The sequence below is a fragment of the Neodiprion fabricii genome, chromosome 4 (assembly GCF_021155785.1).
Source record: "Neodiprion fabricii isolate iyNeoFabr1 chromosome 4, iyNeoFabr1.1, whole genome shotgun sequence".
Taxonomy (NCBI): Eukaryota; Metazoa; Arthropoda; class Insecta; order Hymenoptera; family Diprionidae; genus Neodiprion; species Neodiprion fabricii.
In genome coordinates this window covers 35,285,693-35,310,697 of record NC_060242.1, presented here as the reverse complement: position 1 = coordinate 35,310,697, position 25,005 = coordinate 35,285,693, and the positions used below count along the sequence as shown (strand labels likewise).

Sequence of the window (25,005 nt, the reverse complement as noted above, 5' to 3'; positions counted from 1 at the left end):
CTGGTTTCCTGGCAGGCGCCGTTTATACATATCCTCGGATACACGCGTAGCTGGATAATTTTGTGAAAAGTTATCGCCGGGATTAGAACCGGCAGCAGTACGTACAGACCGTAATAACTCTCGTCTCCGTCTCCACGTTTACGTCGCTCTTCGATTCCAGGTGAACGAAGCCTTCGAGGCTTTGAAACGACGGACGAGCAACAACCCGAACCAGCGTCTGCCGAAGGTCGAGATTCTCAGAAACGCCATCGAGTACATCGAGAGCCTCGAAGCCCTTCTTCAAGGCAGCATCACTCCCGGCTCCCAGGATCATCCTTCCGTCGAGAACATGGTGGGTTTCATCTTCTTATTTTCATGCATTGTTGTTCGAGGGTTTATCTCTTACCCTGTGACAAGGGAGGGAAGAGAAGCGATGAAACTCGTCGGTCCTTCTGAATGGAAGAGACGTCTTGGGAGATGCTGAGGGCGCCTGAATAACCCGCTGGGGGAAATACTTTGAAAAGCTCACCCCAACCCCCTCCCCCCTCCGCGCGCCCACTTTTATTACACCGACGTTGATTAGTCCTTTGAACTACAATTTCTTTAATATATAATACTCGAGTCAGAATTTGTCAAACAGCGAGAAGCTTTTGGCGGATGAAACGGTGCTTGTATATTTTACACTTAAATACCTCTGGACGGTATTTGATTGTTCAGAGTTAAATGTATGGTGCAGCAGACTCCCGATAAGCGAGATCTTGAAGAGATTTCTCAAGCGTGTAATATAATCCTCGTCGGAAAAATCGTTATCGCTTCGAAATAACCCCAGAGCCTCTATTTCGAGTAACAATAAAATTAGTCGAATCTTAGAGTTATGTTAGAGCGTAATTTCTATTTCGGTATCGAACAATCAGTCAACCGATTGTACGAAACTTTTACTTATATGATCAGGACGAAGTTGGACGCGGTCCAGCAAGGAAGCAGGACAAAGTTGTTAATTAGCGTTATCGGAAGGGTGATAAATAATTTGTTAGATCGAAAAAGTTTTCACCCGTGTAATGACGCGCGTATTTTTGTTCGCTCATCAGTCTCGCGATCGGGGAAGCTGTAGAGATAAATTAGCAGCACGTAAAGTACGATAATGTAATTAAAATCAAATCGGTCGCACGATCGATTTACCGTACAATTTTCGGTACCTTGCATCTCTGGTAACTCGACGAAACAAATCTCAGAGCTCTATATATAATACATATATATATGTATATTATTGTATATATATAATTAATTATATATACTGTATGTGAGTCAGGGAATCAGAAATTGACTTGTCGCGATGTCGATACAGAGAGGAAGCGAACTGTAATACTATTTCCGGAGATAGAAATATCCCGCAACAACCGTTGCGAGCTGTACCGGAGACCAAAGTAACTGCAGATCCACTGTGCAGATTATAAATTTTTGTGTAATTGAAAATTCTGGAATCGATTCAAAACTTCTCGCCTCTCGAGTTATGGATTATCAGAATTCCCTTCGAAGAATTAAATGCTCCGAAAAATCTTACGTCTAACTTCTGAGTCGTTATGGAATCACTGTATCAAATATGGTCGATCCTTCATTCTCAAAACCGAAGTTTCCCAACGAAATAAATAATTCGTATTGGCGAATTTTCAAAGCAGAAGAAATTAAGGTCTCCAGGCATATCACCACGATGTATGTACGGAAAATCACACGTACCATCGACATTCGTGATTCAATTGATCCGCGGTGTCGGAAAGAAAAGCTATCGGGCAATTTTCCGAAAGGGGAACGTGTAAATGTGTATTCAGCGGGGGTGGCATGCCGGCGGATGATGAGGGGGGTGAATAGGCGGTTTTATTTACCGTGCAACTCGATATCTGCTCTCGACGTCGGCGTCTCTCTGCAGCCGTGACATTATTGGCTTTCGATACTTGTATACTTGGATACTTGGATACCTGCTTCGTTAGCCTCGACGGTAGCCGTACTCGAGCGATACCCGCGGAAACAGGAGCGGACAAGGATCGCTGTACGGTTCGGGGGTGAGGATCAACCACTCCGAGGACCCATCCGACCGGAAGTGCTAAGTTTCAACTCTGTTTAGCCTCCAGATGATACGGTTTAGGACCCGATTCATGTTCGCAGCCTCCGTCGGGCCACTCAGCTCACTTCAGACGGTCAAAGTGGCGAAGACGCGAGCTTAAGTCAGAAGGAAATAACTTTTACGCCGTCTTGTACAGCATTCTTTTTCGTCGGACGGAAGATTCGGGGTTTTTCGGATCTTTAGACTCCGTGATCCGCAAGTTTGTGCCCAAAGCCGAAAGCCGTTGTTAAGAATTCACGAAACTGATGTGTTGGAAATAAAATTCCATTCAACCCTTGTACGGTGAACCGGAAATTGAGCGATGGTTATAGACTCTTGTCAAGCCGTTCAAAGCCCACCGGAAAGAGACGCGGCAATGCGATTCGAATCAGGTCATTTCCCTCGAGCTTTATAAAACCGGACCACGATTAACTAGAATTGGAAATTGACGGTGAAAACGTTTTCATTCTTCCCCTTTTGGATCGAAGACGAAGCATGGTGGAAATGGAAGGAATTAGGGAACGGTAAAGTGCTATTCAAAAAATGTGACTTGTGTCTAATTCTAGTAAAATGAGCTTAATAAAAGTGAGTACTAAAACATGCTAGATCATTTGATTACAGCTACAGGACTAATTTTCATTTTGTACCCGAAACTGTTCTATGGCAGTAGAAAAATGAAAATAGGTGAAGACTGTGTAGTTTTTTAGTATCAATTAAAAATTTCCCTCAGCGCAGGGGTTAGAAAACAGCCGGGCAGTTGCAGTACGAATTCCCAAAGTTCAATTCGTGGACCGTTTAAACTTGTAAAGCCAGAGACGAACACTTCGGGTAACTTATCTCGACTTCGGGTGTACTTACGTGCAGCGTTTCGACAAGTAACGAATCCCGACGTGAAGTAAGGCAAAAGTAACTAGCGGAGACCTGACCTATCTCTCTAGTTGCACAGTGGAAGCGTCCGTGGGATTTCTAGCATTGTATTTTCAAGACACACACATACGCATCGCCTGCAACCGACTCAGTTTTCAACAGTTCAGTGCCGCGGGTCCCGCGGGAACTGCAGCAGCATTGTTTCTATACGCCGGAAATAGAAGCACCGGCTTTGTCTATGAGGCGCAGCAGCGAAGCCAGAAGACCGAACTTTCGAATACTCGCTAAATTTATTGTTCCAATGCAGACTCCGCAGCTTCGCTCTTCCTCGAACACTGTTAGCCACTCGCTCGTCTGCATGCTGATCGAACCCGAAGGCTCATCTTTCTGGGTCTTAAGGTCCCTCACTTTGTTCTTACTCTAAACATAGAGCATGGTCAGTGTCTCATAGATTTACGGATTTCGACTCGAGGCTGTTTTGCCCCCGAATTCCTTCCGGAAAGCGCGCAATCTGTTTTACCTGCGGTCGGTATATCAGGGAAATGGTGGATCGGCGATCGGCAACTGCCGGTAATTCGAAGCCGCCGATCGGCGAAAATAAATACCGAGGGGTAAAAAAGAGAATGAAAGTAGGCTGCAATCCCAATCGTTGCGTGATATGCGCACCGCGCCCCGTTACCGCTTCTGTTTCATTTCAATTTTCTCGCTCCACCTCGTTCTCATTTTCCACCAATTCTCCTCTCTCCTTCCTTCTCGTCCAGCCCGCAGTGTAATGCGTAAGCTTTAAAATTTCAAAGGAGGTTAGGTAAACGCGATCCTCCGGCTTTTTTCCCCGCTTCGTTTCACATCGGATCATGCACAGTCTACACTCGTCATACTGGTAAAAAGCTTTCCAATTTCCGTTTGCTTTGCGGCAAATTGAGGGGTGGATAAAAAGCTGCCCATGCATTATCGTAACGCGTCGGATTTTATATTGAATCGACGCGATCCTCAAGCTTTTAAATTTTATTTCACAACGAGAAAGCTCCCTCCTGTAATTAGCCCGAGAATCGTGCATTGCATATAATATCTGCAAGCAGACCCTCACGATTCACCGCGATTTATTACGGTTAAACATTACATCAGTTCCTCTTCGCTTGTGGTAAGAGCGTGAAATTAATGTCCAAGTCATACTCAGCCGTACAGCTCGCTTCCGTTCTTCTGCATCAATTAAATCTTAGAGCTGCAATGGAAGGAGCAATCCACCGGATTGCTTCCTCGGTGATAAACGTGGTGAAAAAGTGCTTCCAGTTGTCTTATGATACGTATACCTGCACTTGTTGTTTATGTTTGCTTTCAATATTTGTTCCTGGTAGACTGAAATATGACGGTTTGAATGTTATGCTGTGGTCATTTTTTTTTTTTTTTTTTTTTTTTCATTCTATTGCTTTTACCAGACGATCATTGTTCCTTTTTAAAATACGATCACGAAGCTTATAACACTTGTGAATATTTGATCGTAATGTACGTTCAGTACTTTTTCCTCCGAGACGTTTTTACACCTAATTCGTTCAACACCGGGAGGCTGCAAAAGCTTAAAAAAGGAGTAAAGAAGCAGAACAGCACGCTTCAAACCAAATATACATATACATAGATATTAGTTCGTGTCTGAAAGGTTTAAAAATATCAAATTACAGAGTTTTAATTAGATAAGAAACTAATTTAAGTCTGTGGCAAGTGACATGAGCCAGCTGCAATTACGATTCGTTTTGTACTTAGCAGTAGCCAGTATCGCTTTCGGAGTTTGGTGGGTCGTCTGAAGGTTTGTTTTTTTTTTTTTTTTTTTGTTTTTTCCTTGTTTAAATTCATTATTTTTTTTCTCATGATTCTGTCCCTTTATTTCTCGAACCTTGGTCCCTCCTTCGACAGACGCGCGGCCCGTTAACCGTTAAACGCAATTAATAGGATAAAAAGGGGCTGGTGCTGGTGCTCAGCGAGGGTGAGGATCAGAAGAAGGTCGAGCTTGAGTTAGGAAAAGCACAGCGTGCATTCCTCGTGCCGCATATGCGCACGTCTCAGACTGATCTGTGAGATCAAGTAATATAATAATAATAAGAAGGAGAAGTAAAAGAAGAAGAAGAAGAAGAAGAAGAAGAAGAAGAAGAAGAAGAAGAAACGTAACGCCTTATCTATAATATTATCCATTTACGTAACGACCTCGTGTCAACCCCCGTACATATGCATGTACACGCAGGCTGCAGCTTTTCATTTCTCTTGATTTTTTCGCCATAGCGGGTTTTTTAATTCCTCCTTATTTCTTCCACGCCATCTCTCTCTCTCTCTCTCTCTTTTTTACACTGCGTGACACACGTGTTGGCCACGTGGACCACACTCGACCGGCTCGAGCGACGGACGCCAATGTTTTTGCCCCCTTGGCAGCATTAAGTATATATTACCACTTTTTTCCACCCCGGACCCGTCGCAAGAACCGCTTTCAATACCTAAGCGCGACCATGACTTTTTCTCCTTACCTACTTGCACTTTCCGCGGACGTCGTCGCCGAACCCAAGAAATTTTACTCCACATTCACGCACGGCCGACGTTACGTAATCGGAGGACACGATAATCGGTGGCATCCACCTTTCCGTATTCGGAAAATGCTCTCCCCCCTTCGCCAGTGATTATCTATTATTCATTTTCACTCGCTCGTCGCACCGCAAGCTACTGTCAGACTATCGATTTTACCGATACGTCTTAACGCCGCTGAAAAATTCATATGCCGAATGATAAATCGGGCCAACTTGCAGGACCTTCTTCCATCTTTCTCTTCGTCTTTTTTTGGAATCATGAGTATTTCATCCCACGGTCAAATCTCATTTTTTGATTCATCGATATCGCTGAGCTAGAAAATGGTTTCGAAATTCTGGACTCGATGAGATGAGAAACTTGATTTTTCTAATTTTAATTACACATATTTAAGGCATTTGATATTTTTCTTCAGAAGAATGTCTGGTCTATTCTTAACTCGAATATGATCACGGCTTTAAATGTTACACTTGTTTAAGCTCATTTTTTTTCATATTTCTCATATATTTTTGTACTTTTTGTATTCTTTGGTGCCTGACTTGTTAAAATTTTATGCAAAATTACAATAATTTATTTATTCATATGCTCGTCATAGACGGTTAACGTGAAAAAACTCGTTGTTGGGCAATGCAGATGAATCGTTATGAAAAATTACACAAAATACGCATTTACGGAAATTCAGCAGCATAACCCGCGCAGCTCTGTTTTCGATTTATTGATCATTCCAAGAAGCGCTCGTATTTTCGATTAATTTTTGCATCCGGAACGCTCAAGCGTCGAAAATTAATGACGGCACCAATTACACAGGTGGAGGAGAATCTGAATACACACCTAGTTGCGCGTATAATATTTGCTGTCGACTGGTGAGAATCGACGTAGCTGGATGTCAAAAAACCAACACGACTGTATAAATTTTTTCACTGCTCGTGACGATGCTGACATTTTCATTCGATGCAGGAAGCGATAAACTGATACTTCCGCGTCATACGCGAGGAAGCCGCAGGGTATAAAATCGCAAATCGCGTAAGCTTACGCGGTGAATTTTATCGTAGCTTTTTTTTCACAAACCGCAATTCGCTCGCACATACTGCTTCGCCATTACGGCTCAACCACGATTCTCCGAAGTCGGGTGATATTCCGGGCTATTCTATGCCGGGGTACTAGAATAATTTATGGGGTGTGCACGCTGTACGGTATGTCTGGGATACATACCTATATCTACGTATAATATTTGCCGGCGAAACAGAAGCTGGGCGTGAATAGTATATTAACATATGCAGAGACGAGCGGACTGCCAATAACTTCGGACTGCCATCCCTCGCTCTCTAAGTCAATTTTAATAATTAACCGGCTCGTTGAATATTCCGTGCGTCTAGCCTTCGTCGGACCTACTACGACGCGAGAGTCGGTATCAGGAGGCCGGGGTGTTGGGCCTCTGTCAACGCACGTAAGTCATTAACAAACATAAGCCCGAAAACCCAGACTGCAGTAAACGAACCTAGTCATTACCACCCTCGACCCTCTCGGAGTACATCCACACCAGGATCGAGCCTTCTATGCTCGGCCGGCGAAAGAAGAGAGAAGAAAACGCATTTATGAACTCTTTGAACAGCTAGGTGGTGTTCCTTTTTCACCAAGACACCGCAGTTGTGTAATTTTCATTATAGTCGTAGTCGAAAATGCGTGTAGAGTGTGTCTTATCTCGATTCACTTCGCGATCATGATGAGCTTTACCAAAATTAACTTCACACGGCAGACAGTCTACAGGGCGTGTGGACAGCCAAAATTTTTCCAACCTCAAGAATCGAGCCACTGCGCATTCGCAGAATAATTATAGGCATTCCACCTCCACTCGTTTGAAATTTCCCGCCTTTGCGGGTGCGCGTCTTTCAAGTATTTCTGCGCGTTCTACGTGAGTACATTTCAAATTTCCCGCCCTTGCACATGCGCGGTAGATCGATTTGGGGACTTGTAAAAAAGCCCTGTAGATTTATATCTACTTCAAACCGAGAGAATTTCATAGTTGCGTTGAATACGTGTAACGTATTGTTTGTTTGCCATGACCAAAAAATATGTAGCTCTAACAATTTAAAGTCTTCTCGATGCATTAGCACAATATTATATACACATTGAATTGCATCCCGAATCAGTTCAAACTGTGATTCCACAGTTACAAAAATGATGGATTGGAACAGGTTGTCAGTTATACGTGTAACTAGTTCGTTACGCGAATTGTGGAACAGTTTGTTCTGCCGTCATTCGACCCATTCGTCACATTCGTTCTCTTTATCTCCCCCACTCTGTATTTCTCTCTCTCCTTTTACGGCTACCTTTCTCCCGCCAAACGTTGATTGCTTCGACAGAAATTCAGTGGAGTTAACAAGTAGAATAAAAAGATGAAAAATTGAAAATTCCATGCCCCATGCAGTCGGTGAACTTCAATCAAAAACATTCAATCAACGGGACGCGAGAATAATTAGAAAGAAAAACCATCTGCATCCGTGGGGAATTCACTACTCAACCAATTCCAAAGTAGGAACAGACATTATCTATTTTTTGCCACGCGAGGGTTACGAGTTTGAATATTCACTACTTTATCTACAAGATTCAAATTTTCAGATTCAAATTACGTGCGCTAACTGAAACATGTGAAGGGAATAATTTAAACTAAAAAAATTTTATCTCATATTTTTCTTTCCCTGAAAGCACATCGATAGTTATTTTCTGGTAAACAGTGAAAGATGTATAAAAATGCGATGGGAAACGTAATAATTCTCTCTGTGTAGCCCATTATCGATCGATCACAGCAAGAGGGTAACTAATTTAAGGGTAGTGAACGACTTACAATCAGATAATATGTTTACAAATTGAAGCCGCGTTTTTTGAGAATCTCGACGAAAAAAAAAAAAAAAATTGGACGGAATTTCTCCTTCAAATAAGCGAGGCTGTCATGTCGTCCCAAAGTGCGAGATTGAAAGTTTCTTTACATCATCTTCCTCTTTCTCCTCGTTTTATACTTTTGCTGAAGAGAACAGAAGAAAAGAGATGAAAAGAATCCTTCTCACCCCGGGATTTTGTCAACGCTTTCCATATATTCGCGCATGGACGAAGCGTCAGAGAGAGAAAAAGGGAAAAGAGAGACAGGGTTACAGCAAATAGGATTCTTCTTCGAGGAAGGGATTACACAATGAAATATATTTTCCGAACAGGCGAGGGCGAGATTCTCCTTCTCTCCTTTTCTCTGCGCGATGCTTCTTTGCTAAATATAATCCCAAAGCTGTGTGACACCGGCCGGCGAATAGTGGGAGTAGAGGAGGTTGAAAAGGGCTAATAAATTAGGGTGCGATGCTAGAAAAATTCCTGCGTATCTTTCGCGGCGATTATCCCGCTTGCGTCCATTTTGCGCGTCCTTTATACATATATTATAAGATAGAACCCAGCATCAGCGAATTATGGGATACGATTGAAAATGTAACGATATCTTTGCCTCTGGTCCAGATACTTATGTATACTCTAAAAATATACGCACGACAAATCTCTTAAAAATTTTCAAAAGCAGGTAGCTAGTCTATGAGCGCGATTTAATTACGAAATACCGCACATCTTTCAATATATCGTATTATAGTTGAGCGCCTTTGCCTCGTTTCATCCCAACGAAATTTCGGCTCGTTTTTTTTATTTTTTTTTTCTTTTTTCTTTTTATTTCTACTTCCACTTCTTCTTCTCGAATTCTTTTTCTTGTTTAACGATCTCTCCGGGAGACAACCGTCGAGATTTATCGTGTCACTGTCAAACTCGTGGATAATTATTTAGGTAGAATATACCTGTAAATATCTCGCTGTATAGAATTTAATAACATGCTTGATGTGTAAAACTCATACGTGGGGGGGGGGGAAGCTTTGGTATAATACATCGCAAAGACGTTGTTATATAATTATAAGTATAAAATACCAGAAATCTTCAAGAGGCGAAATATTAATAAATAAAGAAATAAAAAATGTGAAAATAATAATAACGCGTTCCGCGGAAAGGACGGGAGTCGGTGCTGCAGGTCGCAAAAACAAGATAAAAAAAAAAAAAAAAAAAAGAAATGAAACAAAAACGATGCGAGGTACGGACTTGGCGTCTTTATTACATACGACTGTCTGCGGATCTGGAATAAAGAGAGGTGGAAGATAGGCAGGGAAAAGAAAACGGAGATTACTAAAGCAGACAAATTTTTAATGATGATAAAAAGAAATCTCACCCGTACCGTTATTTCGTTATTGTATTAAAGTTAAATCAAATTGCATTTACTCCGCGTCTGCAGAGGCGTTCGAATACATGTATAAGAGCGGTTCGTCTTTCTCGCGTAAAAGAAAAGACTCGAAGAAAAAAAGTTGAGAGAGGAAATAATGAAGGGATAAAATAAAATAAAAATAAAATGTTACGAGATAAAAGAGAGTAAAAGAATGAGAATATTTCTTGGCACGAACGGAGGTCGAGAGCTTCGGTGCAACGGGGATGAACTGACGCGGAGTAGCGTTTATTTCACGTTTCCATATATATATGTATAGTGCAGCCTGGTTGAACCGAGAGGATCAAAAAGAGTAACCCCTACAGCTTTAACCCTACTCGAACCAGCCTCGCCCGTATCCCGTATACCCAGATACACATACACATATACTTGCGGCACTGTATACGACTGCAAACATTGTGCTTATTTAAAGCCACTCTATTCCACTTGCATTATCGTAAAGTTGTACCGCCTCGCATTAAAAGCTCGCTGATTACTTGTCCCGCGAATATTAATAGGAGTAACCCCTCTAATTTTCCCGCGTAATAAGTTAACGGTCTTACACTCTAACCGGGAGAGACGGAGAAGGAGATAAAGAAAAAGAGAGACCCGGTGCAAATTCATTGCAAATGTGCACGTGTGTAACGTACCTATATTATATCTAAATTTTCTCTACTCACTCCTTCATCCATCGGAAGATTTCGTCGTCGGGGATGAACTTTGCTGCTCTTATTCTTGGCTACAATCGGTACCTGTTAATAAGTGAGGAAAAAAAAGTTTTAGCGTACAGAATTTTTGTTTCGCTCAACTGTATAATTTCGCTAGAAATAAAATACGTTTTTAAGCACGGTAGAAAAGTTTTTACTGAATTTATATTTCGGGGGTTACAGATTTTTGTTTCACCGTTTCTATCATTATCTACTTATAGAATCGAAATTTGATAATTCGCTCCAACTGATATTTGGATAAAAGCTTGATAAATGTATTCAATCATTATACAACATACGTATACAAGATTACAATTGCAGTATATATTTATCGGAAAATTGATTTATTTTTTGGAAAAATACAGTTATCTATAAAATCGAAATTGGGTTTTCGTTATCCGGAAATCTAATCACGTCTATTTCTATCCCTTTTTCTATTCGAATTTCGTGTCACAAGATTTAAACCTTTTCTCCCATAGTCACGTAACTTCTTTTTCCACGGATCAGAGTAAATCAAATCTTTCAAATTACAATGGCAATATTTTTTAACCCTCGGTAAAAATCGAACAATAGAATCTTTTGCATACAGTGAGACAAATTTGATTTGTTATAGTAGATAGAAAAATTCGGTAAAACAGGTATCGTTAAAAAAACTGTTTGAATATTGTTGGAATTACGAAAAACGAGGTACGCGCAACCATTTTGCGCTATCGTCGATCCGTTTTTAGTAATTGCAACGCAAAATCAGTTTCTGAGGTTTACTCTACTTTTTTAGTTAAACAAGGCTTTGACGTCAATTTATCGTTGCACAAGCGTTAAATTTTCGCAACAGTAACAGGAAAATATAGCAACAGTGATCGTAATGAGAAAGAATAGTAACGAATACTAGAAAACTAATTTTCATTTTCTACCCAGAACTATATTTTTCGACTGTGGTGAAAAATAAAAATAGTTAAGGACTGAGCGGCAACCGAAACTAAACTTTTTCTCAGCGCAGACGGTGAAATCCTTAAAGCTGCAAATCGAGCAAAGGACAAACACAAAATGGAATTGATTACTGAAATAGGTTAGCCCCTGATTGATCGTGATTGATTGCAAACCGAATGCAGGAAATTCACACAGTTATCGCTGACGTTGTCAACCTCCAGGGTCGGCGGACTAGACCGAGTCCCAGTGAAGAGAAGTCAGAGCCGCGACCCGCTGAGAATAGTTCTCACAGCGTCCTCGCATCTCGGGATATACGCATGTATGCTTATACGTATACCGCACGTATATATAAACGAATAAACGGAGAAAGAGAGGAGATGAAACGTCGGTGAGGAGGTGGAGCGAGGGGTCGAAAACTATTTCGAAGGGGGGAAGGGTGGTTGGGAATGAACAAGCGGATCAGAGGACGCGACACCGATCAACATTCCGAACCCGACAACTAAAGAGACAAAATTCTAATTTGGAGGCGGAACCTCGGCGGCTTGATCTTTTCTTGCAGCCCAATTTACGCCGCTTTTGAGAGCCTCGAACCCTTTTCTCGTTTTTTTTATTTCGAATTCGATTTCACCAACCAATTTTTCTCATTTCACGCTCGCTCAGCTACGCCGGCCTGCAGCTGCTTAACCGCGAAAATTATGACGCGTGCAATTTGAAAATTCGACCGGTTGAGAGCTATTAAATCGGACATCGTCGATCCGGTGATACGTTATTGCATACCTGTACGCGTATGGACGACACGTGGGTTGACGGGAATATAGAGAAATCTATGTTTTCGGGTTAATCGAATTTAGACGTAGCGATTAGTGGAGGAAAGCTCGAACGAGCCGAGTGCCGCAGGTCCGAGCGTGCGATAAATCTCGGCAATAAAATAAAGCTTGTTGATAAGCGATGACCGCAACGGCAATATATTTCAGACCTGACTAAACCCGGGCGAAAGCCCTCCGCAGCTTTTTTCATTTTTCAATTTATTTTTTTATTCTCCTTCTACTCCTCGCGGGCTTTTTCCCTCCATTTACCCTCCTGGAATTTTTATTCTCCACACGACCGGTCTAGGATTCGGGAATTTATCGAGCTGCAAAACTGCGAAGATAACAAAGCGTGCAAGTTGCGATGCAGAGCTTCGAACGGAGCTTTTTCCCCCCCTCCAAAAATAATACGACAAAATTCAACGCGCCATTTTCTAACGTTGCTTCCAAATCGAATCCTTGGCCGCGTCGAAAGCTTAGAGCCGGTTAGGACGAACTTTCAAGCTGCAAGAATGGCAGCCGAGCATCAACGTAAAGCTCTCTTTGATCACCCGCGATTTTTCCATTTCGTGGGCGTCTGATCTATCCCCAGAAGTTTTTTTTTTTTTTTTTTCTAAATTTTGTTTTGTTTCTTCTTTCAGAATTTATTTATTCACTTCGTTTCTTATTACCTCATTTTGTTTTCATTACCGTTATTATTGTCATTATTATTTCACTGCCTATTTCCGTACGGCGGCTATACGGTCGGAACCGAATCCCACTCGCATGGATTTATTAATCACGCGATATTCCGGAGCGATATAATATATCAAGCGGCGTTGTTTAAGGTTCACTAATTGGACACGAAGAGCATCACGGCTCGTCTAGATACGGCCATACTCACAACTGCTGCGCTCCGACTCATAGTGATCTACCATCGTGAAATTCCCGCAATTCGCTTCCTTCGAAGTTCTGCGTTTGCAAAAAATTCTGCATTTCACGCGCTCCGCGGATGATTCGTTAGAATCGGATAATCGATGCCACTTTCTTGGCACGAAATATTGCCACTCTGCCATTCGTGGAATATTATGGTCGAAATTCACCAATTTCACCATTTCTTTTCACGTAACAACTGAGAAGATAGCGTTTTAATTGAATTAAATTTGCTTCGCGTAAGTCGCGGTCTTTGAATCGTCGTTGTACTTTTTTTTTTTTTTTTTTTTTATATTTTCGCTTCACCCAATGAATATTTCACCGCAAACAGACCGCAGTGTGAAATAACAAGAGAGAAAATTGACACGATCCGTGAAATAATGTGAATTCCGAGCAAGAGTAATTTGCGACTTGATAAAATTTATCCACTATTTTATTTTTCCGGCTATCCCAGCGACATATATTTCGCAGATGATGGGACATTCGAGATCTCTATATCCTTCGGAGTTTATGATGTTTGCCACGAGCTGAAGAGATCGAGCAGAGAGAAGAAGAGCTCAGGCAAATTTCATGGCGCACTTCCCACTCTTTCGCGTAAACATCGATTATAATCCGTACCCTCCGAGCTAAAATTCCCAAGAGCAAGAGTCCCTGATAATCCACGCGCGTTTTCCCGCCCCAAAGATCGCTGCACAGCGGTTACAAGGAACTTATTTTTACCAAAACTCCCAGCCGCGAATTTGATCGATGAGGGTGTAAAACTAGGCGCGAATTAAGGTCGAAATTAGGTTGAAAGGGATGAGAATTCAGGGACGAAGTCACGTGCTGCAACTAAATGCCCGATTTCTTTACGGAATCAGTTTTCGTTTTTTTTTTTTTTTTTGTTTTTTTGTTTTTTTATCCTTGTTGGGGATCCAGCGAACGGGACGTCAATTTCGTCGCACAGGATTACGCGGGCTGATATTGCTTTGCTCCTCGTAAATCGTTGGAAATATTACATGTTATACCAGTTATATGCCCGCCATATACACACATATGTATAACACACACGTTTACCAAGGACCCGCCTGTGATACGTAATTCGCAAAATAAAAGAAAAATGACCGAAGAAATTCAATTAGTATACCAATCGATACAAAGTTCTCCGGTCGGATCTTTGCAAATGTAAATATGGTATGTAATAAATAAGCGCGCGTGTGCGTGTGTGTGCATACATATACGTATATACATTCAAGGCTCAGAACTCGAAGTATTTCCCGTCGTAAGAAGTATAAAGAGGGAAAACGAAACGAAGAGTACAACGAAAAGAGAGAGAGAGAGAGAGACAAAAAAATAAACGAAGAAAGAAAATCAACCGATAGAAGTAATGAGAAAATGAGAAAAAAAATAAACTGTAGCAAAAAATGCGAAACGAATGAAAGACGAGGAAGTGGAGAGAAAAAAATATAATAATACAAAGACCGAGCGATTTGAAATAAAGTACAGATGCTCGGTTGACTCGTAAAGTCGTTTCTGAGACGCGGCCGCGATTTAATTAAAGACTATAAAATAAAATGTACATATACGTATACACGTGCACGTATAGCCGATTTTTATACTCACGAAGGGAATTATTTATACCTAGATTTGTAATTCAGCCCCAGCGTGGTTTCCACGGAGACATTTTCTGGACAATATTTCCGACCGTAATTGCAATTTTGCAGCATCAAATGGAAAGATCAAGTATAATATCGAGTGCGAGTTCGATTCATCAATGTGGCGAAACGTGATGTGGGTGTGTCTGGTATTTCTGCAGTGTAGAAAGAGAGCGAGAGACGGTGAGTGAAGAAAAGTAAGAAGAAATGTAATAAAAATGAAAGAATATAATACGGTGAATTTTAAACGCATCCATTTGTCGGCCGAGGGTCGACGGGCGTCGTTATAAAGCTTTCGTCCGCAAGCAGCGTTATATGTAAATCTATATACATGTATATAAAGAGCCTGAGAAAAGGTGTAATTTTACGTTTCGGTTGATGGCGCCAGAGTTAATGGGTGTAACTTTAGCCCCCTTTTAGCAATCTTCGAAATAACTTAACGAATGCTGCGGTACGCGAGAATATCCGAAAGCTCCGAAGAGAATCGAGTCTCCCACAATTTCAACAGCTATTTTTTCTTCCCTTTGTCATTGTCAGCACTCGCGCTGTGCCGGGACGGCACTAATTTCTCGAATTTATAAAGTGGATTGAAAAGAGAAAATAAAGTTAAAAAAAAAAAAAAAAAGAAAAACGTAAAAAAGCTGAGGTGACAATTAAAGAGTCGAGGATAGGTGATAAAACTTTGTGTTTCTCTTTTTTTGTTTCTATCTTTTAATGAAAACCACAAAACTTATACACAGAATTCGTACAACGACGACCAAAAACTCCGCGGTTTCGTGGCAAAATGCGAAGTCGGGCGAGGTTTGCTGCCTAAACGCGGCGGCAAGTGCGTAATTTACCCGAGGAATTAACAGCCACCGAAAACGGTGGAAGAGCGGAGCCGAGGAGACAGAGACAACCGAGACTCTGTACTGATTACTCATTCTATTCGCGTCCCGGAGCTAAGACCTGCAGCCTTATGCGATGTTCGTGTTCCTTCGGGCGGGCGCGTCATGCCTGCCAAATAAAAGCAACCCGGTCGGGCTCGTCTACAGTGTAACCTGTAACGCCGATGCGTTATACGACACAATTTAGAAAAAAGGATCAGTCACGGCATCCGAGGAATATTAACCACCGTCTCGACCGATCAGCGCCGCCCCTAAAATGTCTCACTTCGTCTTACAGCCGAGACCCAATTCGCTGCTGACGAAACCACTTTCGATTCGGCAGGGTGGATATTTTCAAATTGCATTTGACGAAACGCTGGAAATTAATTCGGCTGATTTTTATTTCGAAACACATTGTCGCGTAAACTGGAAACCGATTGCTTAAGAATACAGACTAAAGGAATGTTCCGAGGAGAATTCGAGATAACGTCAAACGCCAGCAGAAAACTTACGTACAATTTTTACTGCCAATTTTCATCAACAATTATGTACGGAATTCTGGTCTCAATTTTTGGAAAAGTTTAAAGTCTTGTCATCGAAATACAGTCTGAAAAAAAGTTAAAACTATACCTTCGAGTCGTCATTGTAACTTGTAACGATTAGGTAATAGTCAGTTGCTTTTGGTACAGAGTTTTTCAAATTTCAATCGTCTCGCAAGCTCTAGATGTACCTCTTCAATTTTCTTCTCGATACAGCGATTGAGCGGTAAAACGGCAGACGAAATATGTTTCAGACGATTGAAATGTTCGGGTATAAAGAGTAAGATGTTGAAATGGTAAAAAGAAATTAACAAGTCTGAGTTACAGGTCCGTGAGAATTTCTATCCGAGGCGAGCGGAGCGTGTGGTGAATAAAAAAAAAATAAAAAAATAAAAAAATGAAAAAACAAGAAATCGGGCGTCAGATCAGATATTTTCGTGTTATATTATATTGTCGTACACAGTGAAAAAGCGGGTCGATGAAGGTATCCGAGCGAGACGAAAGGGATTCATCGCCGAGTCCGAGAAAAGGGGGACACGGCGAAGCGTTGACGGAGTCCCGATCGTTTCCAGCTCGTCCCGCGGCCCGAAATCCGCCTCAGGATGAAAAGAATGTGAATTCGGAGTTACGACCGAGTACAGCGACATCCGTCGTGTGAAAATGCGAGGAGTCGGAGAAAACGTGCCGTCGAGGAAGCTGCGACGTTGGTGTTTCTGACGTCACGGTGGTCCGTTGTTCCAATTAATTCGTCATTGGGAATCATGGAGGGAATATTAGCGGTAGAAAAGCTTCTTTGAAGATAACCGAAAAGCCGTGATAGTCGCAATGAAATTCAGCCGGCAAGAGGAATTCTCCTCTCATCGTCGCGGCTCGGCTGCACCGCATGGGTTCTAGTATAAAAATATGTTTAATTGCTACTATGAATTCCGACAACTCCGGCTTGACGAGACTCTCTTTTACGATGTTTTGACGCTTGTATCCGCGTTTTTATTCAACGGCGACATTTTTCTAACCCGAACCATCGTCCCCGCGACCGACTGCGGAGGATATCCACGTCACAAGTTTAGTGTCAAAACACTTTACAATGAGGCATGCAGGCTCTGCTTGGCTGGGAAGAAGATATGCGTAAAATAAAAAGTAAGGAAAAAAAAAACGGGAAACCAGTGCCAGCTAGCCTGGATTCCTTCTTGTTTTCACCATTCCCGAAAACCTTTCGCGACGCGAGTCCGGGACTAAGTGATGCATAAAGATTGAGAGCGGATGGAAATCCGCGGTAAAAGTGTGCATCGATCAAATCAGAGTGGAGAAAAACGGACGGTGGACGATGCCGGATCCGAGGAGGATCCTGATACGCGATAGAGTTTTGAATTTCATCGGTTTCCAGGGAGCTGGACGGACGGACGGACGGTTCTTTTGATTTCCCTCTGACCCGCGGTTCGACCCGATCCATTCATCCTCGAGGAACCGGGACTGCGGAGCTTTTCAGTCAGCGTTAAAAAATGTCCGATTCTTTCCATGGCCGTTGAAAACGCCCACGCAAGCTGGCAAAGATTTTGCGGAATTCGCGCGTACTTCCCTGAGAAAATTCCTTCCGCATTTCCGACCCATAGTAGTATACGTGCCGACGCGTGTTCTTCTCCCGGTTCGAGCGAGACGACATCCGAAATCCAAAACCCCCGGGAACGACTTCTACTGAAAATTACGTCGAAAGTGTGCTTTCTCACTTTTCCACTTTACCGCTTTTCAGATTTTCTTTCAAGCTGCTTTTTCCACCGCTTCGCTGTACAACGGAACCTGTCTCTAAGAACCCTCGTACCTAAGCGAAAATTGAATATATACCCCACGCCGAATGGTTTCAATCAAGGGGGATCCAAACTTTATTCGCCTTCAAACTCGATCGTCACGTTTCGACGATGACCCCAATCTTCCTGTCCACTTGAACAAGCTGTTTAAAGGATGATCGAACGGTGATCGGAAACGGCAAGAAAAAAGGAAGTCGCGGTTGACCGTATTTTTGTTTAACGAAGCACTGCCCGTACGCACATGGCTTTGGATCAACTGAGAACAAATCAAACGACTTCAAGTGTCCTCAAAAGATTTCCGACCGAGCGTGTGCACTCGAATTAATTTGAGATAATTCTCAGCCAAGTAAATGTACGTCCGTTGATCAATTTCGGTTACATTTCGTACTTCACGGTGAGAACGTTGAGCGCGGTGATGATGAAAAAAGAGAACGGTGATACTCGAGTGGTTTAATGCCGATATACACCACTTAGGCTAAACCCCACAGTGGTTTAACGATCGTACAGTTGGAGTGACGTTAAATAGAGTGTCCGTGATGCGGCGGAAGACTTGTGTAGCTTTTCGCTCTTGGAAGAGCAGCTTCGGTTTGTATGCAGGACCCTGGAGGCCAGGGATCTATATACGAGACGCGTACCATCAACCAGAGTGAGTAGGGACAGGCCGTCACAGGGAATCTCTAGCCGTAACGAAAATGTGTCGATGGTATAAGAGGGGTGAACTCTGTTACACTTTACGATCCGGAGCCTTACGAGTTGACTTAAAGGCTGCGCGAGTCAGGCGTTAAAGCGTTAAAGTACCGTTGAAGAGAATTCGGGAAGCTGTCGGCCGAGTCATAGTGGAAAATCGTTACTTTGTCACCGCGGGTGAAAGCAGTCGAAAACCGTGGACACGCAGGACTCGTAAAGTTTCGCCTGCCTTCCCGGGAATTAACCCATCATTCTCTTCCAAAGCCAAGACCAAGAAAACGGCACAACGATGTGTATCTTCGCAGGATCGAGGAATATCTTCTGAAATTATCATCCCCCTTCTCCCTTCTCCTTCCCTCTACGCTTTCTCTCGTTTAATCCAAACTTATTTCGTCTTTTTAACTCCCGCCGTGCCGCGGTGCGCGCAGCTGGATTCTTCTTTCCAGCTGAAAACTTTCTCCCTTGACGCGACCGCCCCGCACTTTATTCGTCCAATTTTCTAGATGATTGCGAAACGTTGGACGTTGAATACCTTCCACCATAAATGATCGTTACTTCGCCCTCTTCTCGCCGTTCGGTTATACCCAGCAGGCCACACGACGAAAAGGGTATTAATATTTATACCATTTCTTGTTTTTCCTTTTACAGAACGGAGAATCACCGCAGTACGTCACCGACAGACTGCACCAGTTCTCGGATCCCTTAGCGAGGTTTCAACCAATCAACGGTAAGTTACAAGTTCATGTATCATCACCGAGTCAAAACACGGGGTGTTTGAAACAAAGTCGTTCCGTTTTGGCCGAGCGATCTTCCCTTACCCAGTTACGCGGACGAATAACGTATCGTTTCAACCGCGAACTGGTATTTTCTAGAAAAACTGACGGACGAAGATACATCCGGACGTTACGTCCCCTCATAATCCAAGAGAATCACCACCGAGCCTCTGTTCAACAACCCTTAATCGAGCATTTCTCAAGTTTTAACCTTGTTCGCCGAAAAGTTTCCTCAGTTCAAGCATAACGTTCCATTCGCTCGGTATTATAAGGTAGGCTTTAAAACTGACAAGAATCACGACGCATGTACAGATAATTTTGCAGTATTTCTTTCCTCACTGATCGTGATACACGTAGCTGTATAATGACGTCACTGAACTAAAAAACCAGCCTCGCCGTAAAATTTTTCGATTTTCGCGTTGCTCGGTAAGAAATGATCCATCGACAGAAATTTCAATGCATCGAAGGAGTATCAATCAAAACCACGCAGATCCGGACAAAGGTTGGTGATGGTGGTGGTGGTGGTGGTGGGGGGGCTACTGAAAAAATTGACCAAAAACTGGGGCATGAGCGTCGAAGAGAGACGCGAGCCGGCTGCGGTAGCGAGAAAAGGGTTATCTCTCGAATTGGGGTTTTGGAAAAGCCTCGGTTATGCGGAATCACGCCTCTTCTGCTTTCTCGCGTCATCCGTCCACCACTCTCTGACGAATATTGATGACCCCTTCTCAGCCGGCTCTCTTCTCCGTCTCTCTTCCACCCCGGGTGACAGCGCCTAATACCTACCTTACTTTCTCTAGAGAGAGAGAGAGAGAAAGAGTGATAGAGGGAGAGGAGTGGGGAGGGGCGGGTAATCCACCGATGGCTAATGAGTTCCACCACGCCCTGCCGATCCTTTTTTCAACCCTCCGGAGACAGGCGCAACGGATCAAACTGAACCAATAATCGCGTCTACGGGGCCAGATTTGTATGCGAAGATGGCAGCCAATCTCCCTTTTGGCCTAAGTATAAGGTGCGACTCGACAATTTTTTTTTTTGCATCCGATCCCTCCTCTTTTTCCGGTTGCTCGTTTGTTCTTTCAGCCGCACTTTTCACGCTGATTTAAGAAAGAACATCCTCACAAATCGAGTCCCTAATGATGCTCGGGAAGAAAATAAAAGTGACAACATCCAGCGAATTAGCGACTTTGTCATTAGAAATCTGTCTGTAAATATATGTAAATAAAATTAAAAAAGTGGAATCGTAACAAAATTATGAGACAGGTGTTTTGAATTAATTTAATTTGAACATACGTCTTGTCATGAGAAAAAAAAAAAAAACAACAACAAAATTAAATCAACAAATTCGAACTAATTGTAACTCGTAATTCCGTAGATCGGATATTAGGGACATATTTTCAGAAATTGTTACACAAATGTCAGATCTAAGTTCGGTTGCCTATTTCCCGGCGCTGAGCAATGAGTTTCGCAAAAAAAAACCTCCAGTATAAATATATTAATTGAATCAGCACATTGATACGAGCTTACAGACTCGCTCAGACTCGTGCAATATTGAGTAAGAAATAAGGTCTGCAACAGGATGGTAGCGGAGAAACAATGTCCGGTCCGCTGTCTTCCCACATCAACCCTCTCGAAACCCGCAAGCTTTGCAAGAACGGGTAACAAGACTAACCTTCTCCTAGTTTCCAAAGTGAAATTATCAGCCAATTACGGCGTAAAACCTCACAAGATGCAAACTTCGCGCAGTCCGCGTGGCGATCTCGGGAAAGGTTGCCCAAAAGTAAAAACAGAGAAAGAATGAAAAAATTGCTTCAATTTTAGAGCCGGCGGATTGAATGTTTCTCATCGGGTATCATGAATGAGTATCTTCTTGAGCGAGCGTCTCGATTGCAAGTTTTGTCAATGGATACGGTATCACGGATGTGATAAAAACGCTCGAACGACGAGCGGCTTGCGCTTACACCGTAAACGACTGCAAAAACCAATTCGTTCGTGTCTGTTGGCTGGCCGTGAAAAACCCAGCAGCATCTGGGACTTGCAACCAGCTGCACACTCTTCTTACAAAGCTCTTACAGCCGACTAAATTCTCCGGGTCGGTGACCTTTTTTGCCGTCATTGAGCGACCGCGAATCGTGTGCGTGACATTTTTTACCTTGATCACGGTTATTTACATCAATGGAGATTCGATACTCGTTTATAACGGATCAGAGAGAAAATAGATATCGAACGATGGAGCTTGGGTGTAACCTGTTGTTGAATCATTGCGAATATGCGGTGTTCGATAACGCGTATTACAAACGCATCGAGGCGGACGATTGACAGGAATTTCCGGTGCAGCGAAACAATTATTACTGAAAATGACCGTTAGCCGAGCGCCTAGTTGATGCGATATGCCCGTAGCGATAGGCACGCAATGGAAACCAAACTTCTCCGTGTACTGAAGCATCGCACAAACGAGCAGTGAATTGCGATACATCGCAAGCTCTGTGCGAAGGAAATTTGCGAATATTCAGGGAGTACTCAGCCATTCGGATAATTCGGAGCTTTTAGAGTTTAAGAAATTTAGGTGTTCGATTGTAAGTCATTCGGAATAACGTCGAATAACTTGTCGAGTTTTAACCGAGGAAACAGTTGAAGCGCGAAAAGCTCCTTCATCCAAAGTTTCGATACGTTGCGGAAACTGATTGAAAAAAAAAATCATTACAATGCCTTGGCGGAACGCGGGTCGGTAGAAAATATATTCATTTTTCAGAAAAATCAATTGCTCGTCTCGAAGTGACTTCACGAGGATTTGATTTTCAGACAGTGAACATCGACTGCAAATTTTTTGACCCGTGTTCGTAATTTACACAAGACTCGACAAAATAAATCGAAATATTCTCATCTTACGGTCATCTTTTACCCCTAAACAGTGGTTCCCCTTCAAAGAAACTCCGCCATAATAGATTCCCGTCACAAGTGGCTAAGATTTTGCCGGACTTGGATACAACCGTCAACAGTTTACAGATTAAGCTGCTTGTACAAAGCGAGGTTAAGTCTCTCGGAAATAGGCGATGTTTGGTCGGGTGATTCTAAGGGTGTTTCCGATTGTCGAGCGAGTGGGTCTGCCTACATCCGACTTGAAGACATAATCGTTCGGAGGGACGAGGGTCCATTCTCGGACTCAAATACCCGCGAGCTTGCAGCCCGTCCGTCCATCCGTCCGTCGCGGTAAGCCGTAACCGAAAGGAGATGGGAAAATGAGAATTCGAAGAGAGAGAGAGGGAGATAGAGTGGAGTCGGAAAAGAGAGGAACAAACTTTTCAATCTTCGCCCGGCTTCTCTTCGTGTGTACAAAGTAAACAGCGAACACGAAGCGGCGACGCTATCCGCCAAGTTGGTCGCCGCTGTGTGTCCGGCAATCCAAGAGCAAGAGAGCGGGAAACTTTCTTGGGGGGTAATTAGTCCCTGCCTAAGCCAACCGTGACTGGCATAACTTTCGAGGTTGTATCTCGTCGAGTCAACGCGAGGGTGTAGGTGAGGAGACGGACACTGCTAAGCTGCGGGAAAGTGCACGAGAGGAAAAGCTCGGTCTGTAAGGAGAGGAGGGAATTTAAAATTTCAAATTCCCCTACTCGGGCTTGAATTCCAAACAATGAAAGTTCACGGGAACCGAGTCTACCGCAAACACGGAAGATGAGAATATAAGCGGCCTGCTGCTGCGAGTATGAAAGAGAGAGAAATCGGCTATTCGGTTACCCGGCAGCGTCTCTGGGCACGGGTATTTTTAAACAGATTAATGTCCGTCTCATCCCGATGCTGGAAAGCTGAGACCGCAGAATCCAGATCGATATTAATGAGGTAGCCAGGCCACACGCCTGACCGACACTTTACTTCGGCTATAACACGCATCGCTGCTTCATCCTCTTTCCAGATATATTCCAGCTGCAGGTACAACTTAGTTGTCGCATCGTCACGCGTTGGCTACACACCGAATAATCAGTCACGTGACTCCTGGGAATGTTGTCAAATTCACGTTTGTGTCTCGATAGTCGATTATTCCGAATTAAAATCAATAATAACAATAACAACAACAATAATAATAATAAATCATACGAAAGCGTAACATGTAGAGAAAAACGAATCGATCCTGTCGTAATTTATATTTAACATAAATGTCACCTACCGTAATCACTGGACGCAGGCATGATTGCGATGGACTCGAATCGCACGGCTTTTAAGATAATTACTACGAGGGTTGGTTTTTGCTACTTGGCGGGTCGGCAATTCCGTAGGTCTGGAGGAGAAAAAAAAAAATGTCGGAGTGACATGTGTCGCCGGTTTTCATTGGCAGACGGGTACGAACGAGCTGTCGGTGCTGTCTGTTACGTACGCTTCCGCAGATTGGATAAAATCAACATTCTTTTTCACCCCTTCCGCGGAATGTCACGCTTTTGTGTCGCAATTTTTCCATACCGTGAATAAATATTATTTCGCAATGTAAACAAAGCCCGAGTTACAGAGTCGAGCTTTGAATGTCAGGTGCAGCGGCCCTCTAAGAGCTATGAAATAATGGCACGTGGCCAGAAAAGAATGCGGGAGGAAAAAAGCTCGCCGAATTACAGTCGAGTGAAAATACGCGACTGCAGCAGCGATCTTTTGACATTTAGAAAATTGCCAAATTTTTTACTACGCGATTGGAAAATGCGATAAGAATTCTGGATCGATAGCCGCACGGAGCAAAGGTTGTCGTATGTCGTCTAGTTCAACAAAATCACGTCGATTATTAAAGTGGCAATTATCCAAGACAGCGATCAAACGGCGATAGTTAGTCATAGAACTGTCGCCGAAATAAAATAAAAAATACGAACATGTAAAAAATAATTGGAATTCAAGCGACGATTGAAAAACGGAGGAAAAAAAAAAAATATAGAACAAAAAACGGGGGCAAAAATTGAGTTGATTAAATTTCTGACAGAACCGATAAACGTGAACTATAAAAGTCGATTCGATCACTTGTCCGGAGGAACATTGCAATGCAATCAATAAGAATAAAGAAATTTAGCGAAAGATGAAAATAATTAAACCACGTCATTTGCAAGGATTTTAGTTTCTTACGTACATATACTCGTTAATATTACAGTTTAGACCAAGTCTAAAAATCGCCGAGCACCAAAAATCATACGATTAAACTTGTTTCCCAAATTGGCCTCGATTGTCGCCTCCGATTGTGAGAACGATCAATTTCTGTTGTCTAATTGGTCCGACAAGGGCGTGCGCTGTGTTCGTGAACCAATTTGTACGAGTAAAAATTTCTGAGAAAAGAAATTCATGCGGCGGGGGATGAAAAGGCGATGCTTCACTCCGGGGAGGCAATGCTACGTGTATTATAAGAAATTACAGCCGCCTATGTATCATCACCGAGGTGGATAATTTTTACGCAATTTTTCTCTGAATATATTGCCCGTCATAAAACGCGGCTTACTCGAACAGCATCGTTTTTTTCCCTTTCCCCCCCTCCTAAGATTCCTTAAAAAGCTACGCATTATATGGATTATAATGCATATATATATATATATATAATATATATA

At 42.7% G+C, this 25,005-nt stretch overlaps 1 protein-coding gene across 5 annotated transcripts in view; it reads left to right on the top strand.

Annotated features, from left to right (window-relative positions):
- LOC124179856 (transcription factor SUM-1) overlaps positions 1 to 25,005 on the top strand; it is a 62,392-nt gene that overhangs the window by 7,078 nt on the left and 30,309 nt on the right. For 2 of the 5 annotated variants that reach the window (XR_006870163.1, XR_006870162.1), the window contains exons 3-5: positions 161 to 331; positions 19,314 to 19,392; positions 19,538 to 19,710. Coding sequence is in view for 2 of the 5 variants with exons in the window: in XM_046564668.1 (XP_046420624.1) it covers positions 161 to 331; positions 19,314 to 19,392; positions 19,538 to 19,584 (297 nt within the window). In the remaining 3 variants the exon portion in view is untranslated. Of the gene's footprint in view, positions 1 to 160; positions 332 to 19,313; positions 19,393 to 19,537; positions 20,700 to 25,005 lie in introns of those variants that run through there. The other 3 variants (XR_006870161.1, XM_046564668.1, XM_046564667.1) reach the window with 3 other exon arrangements.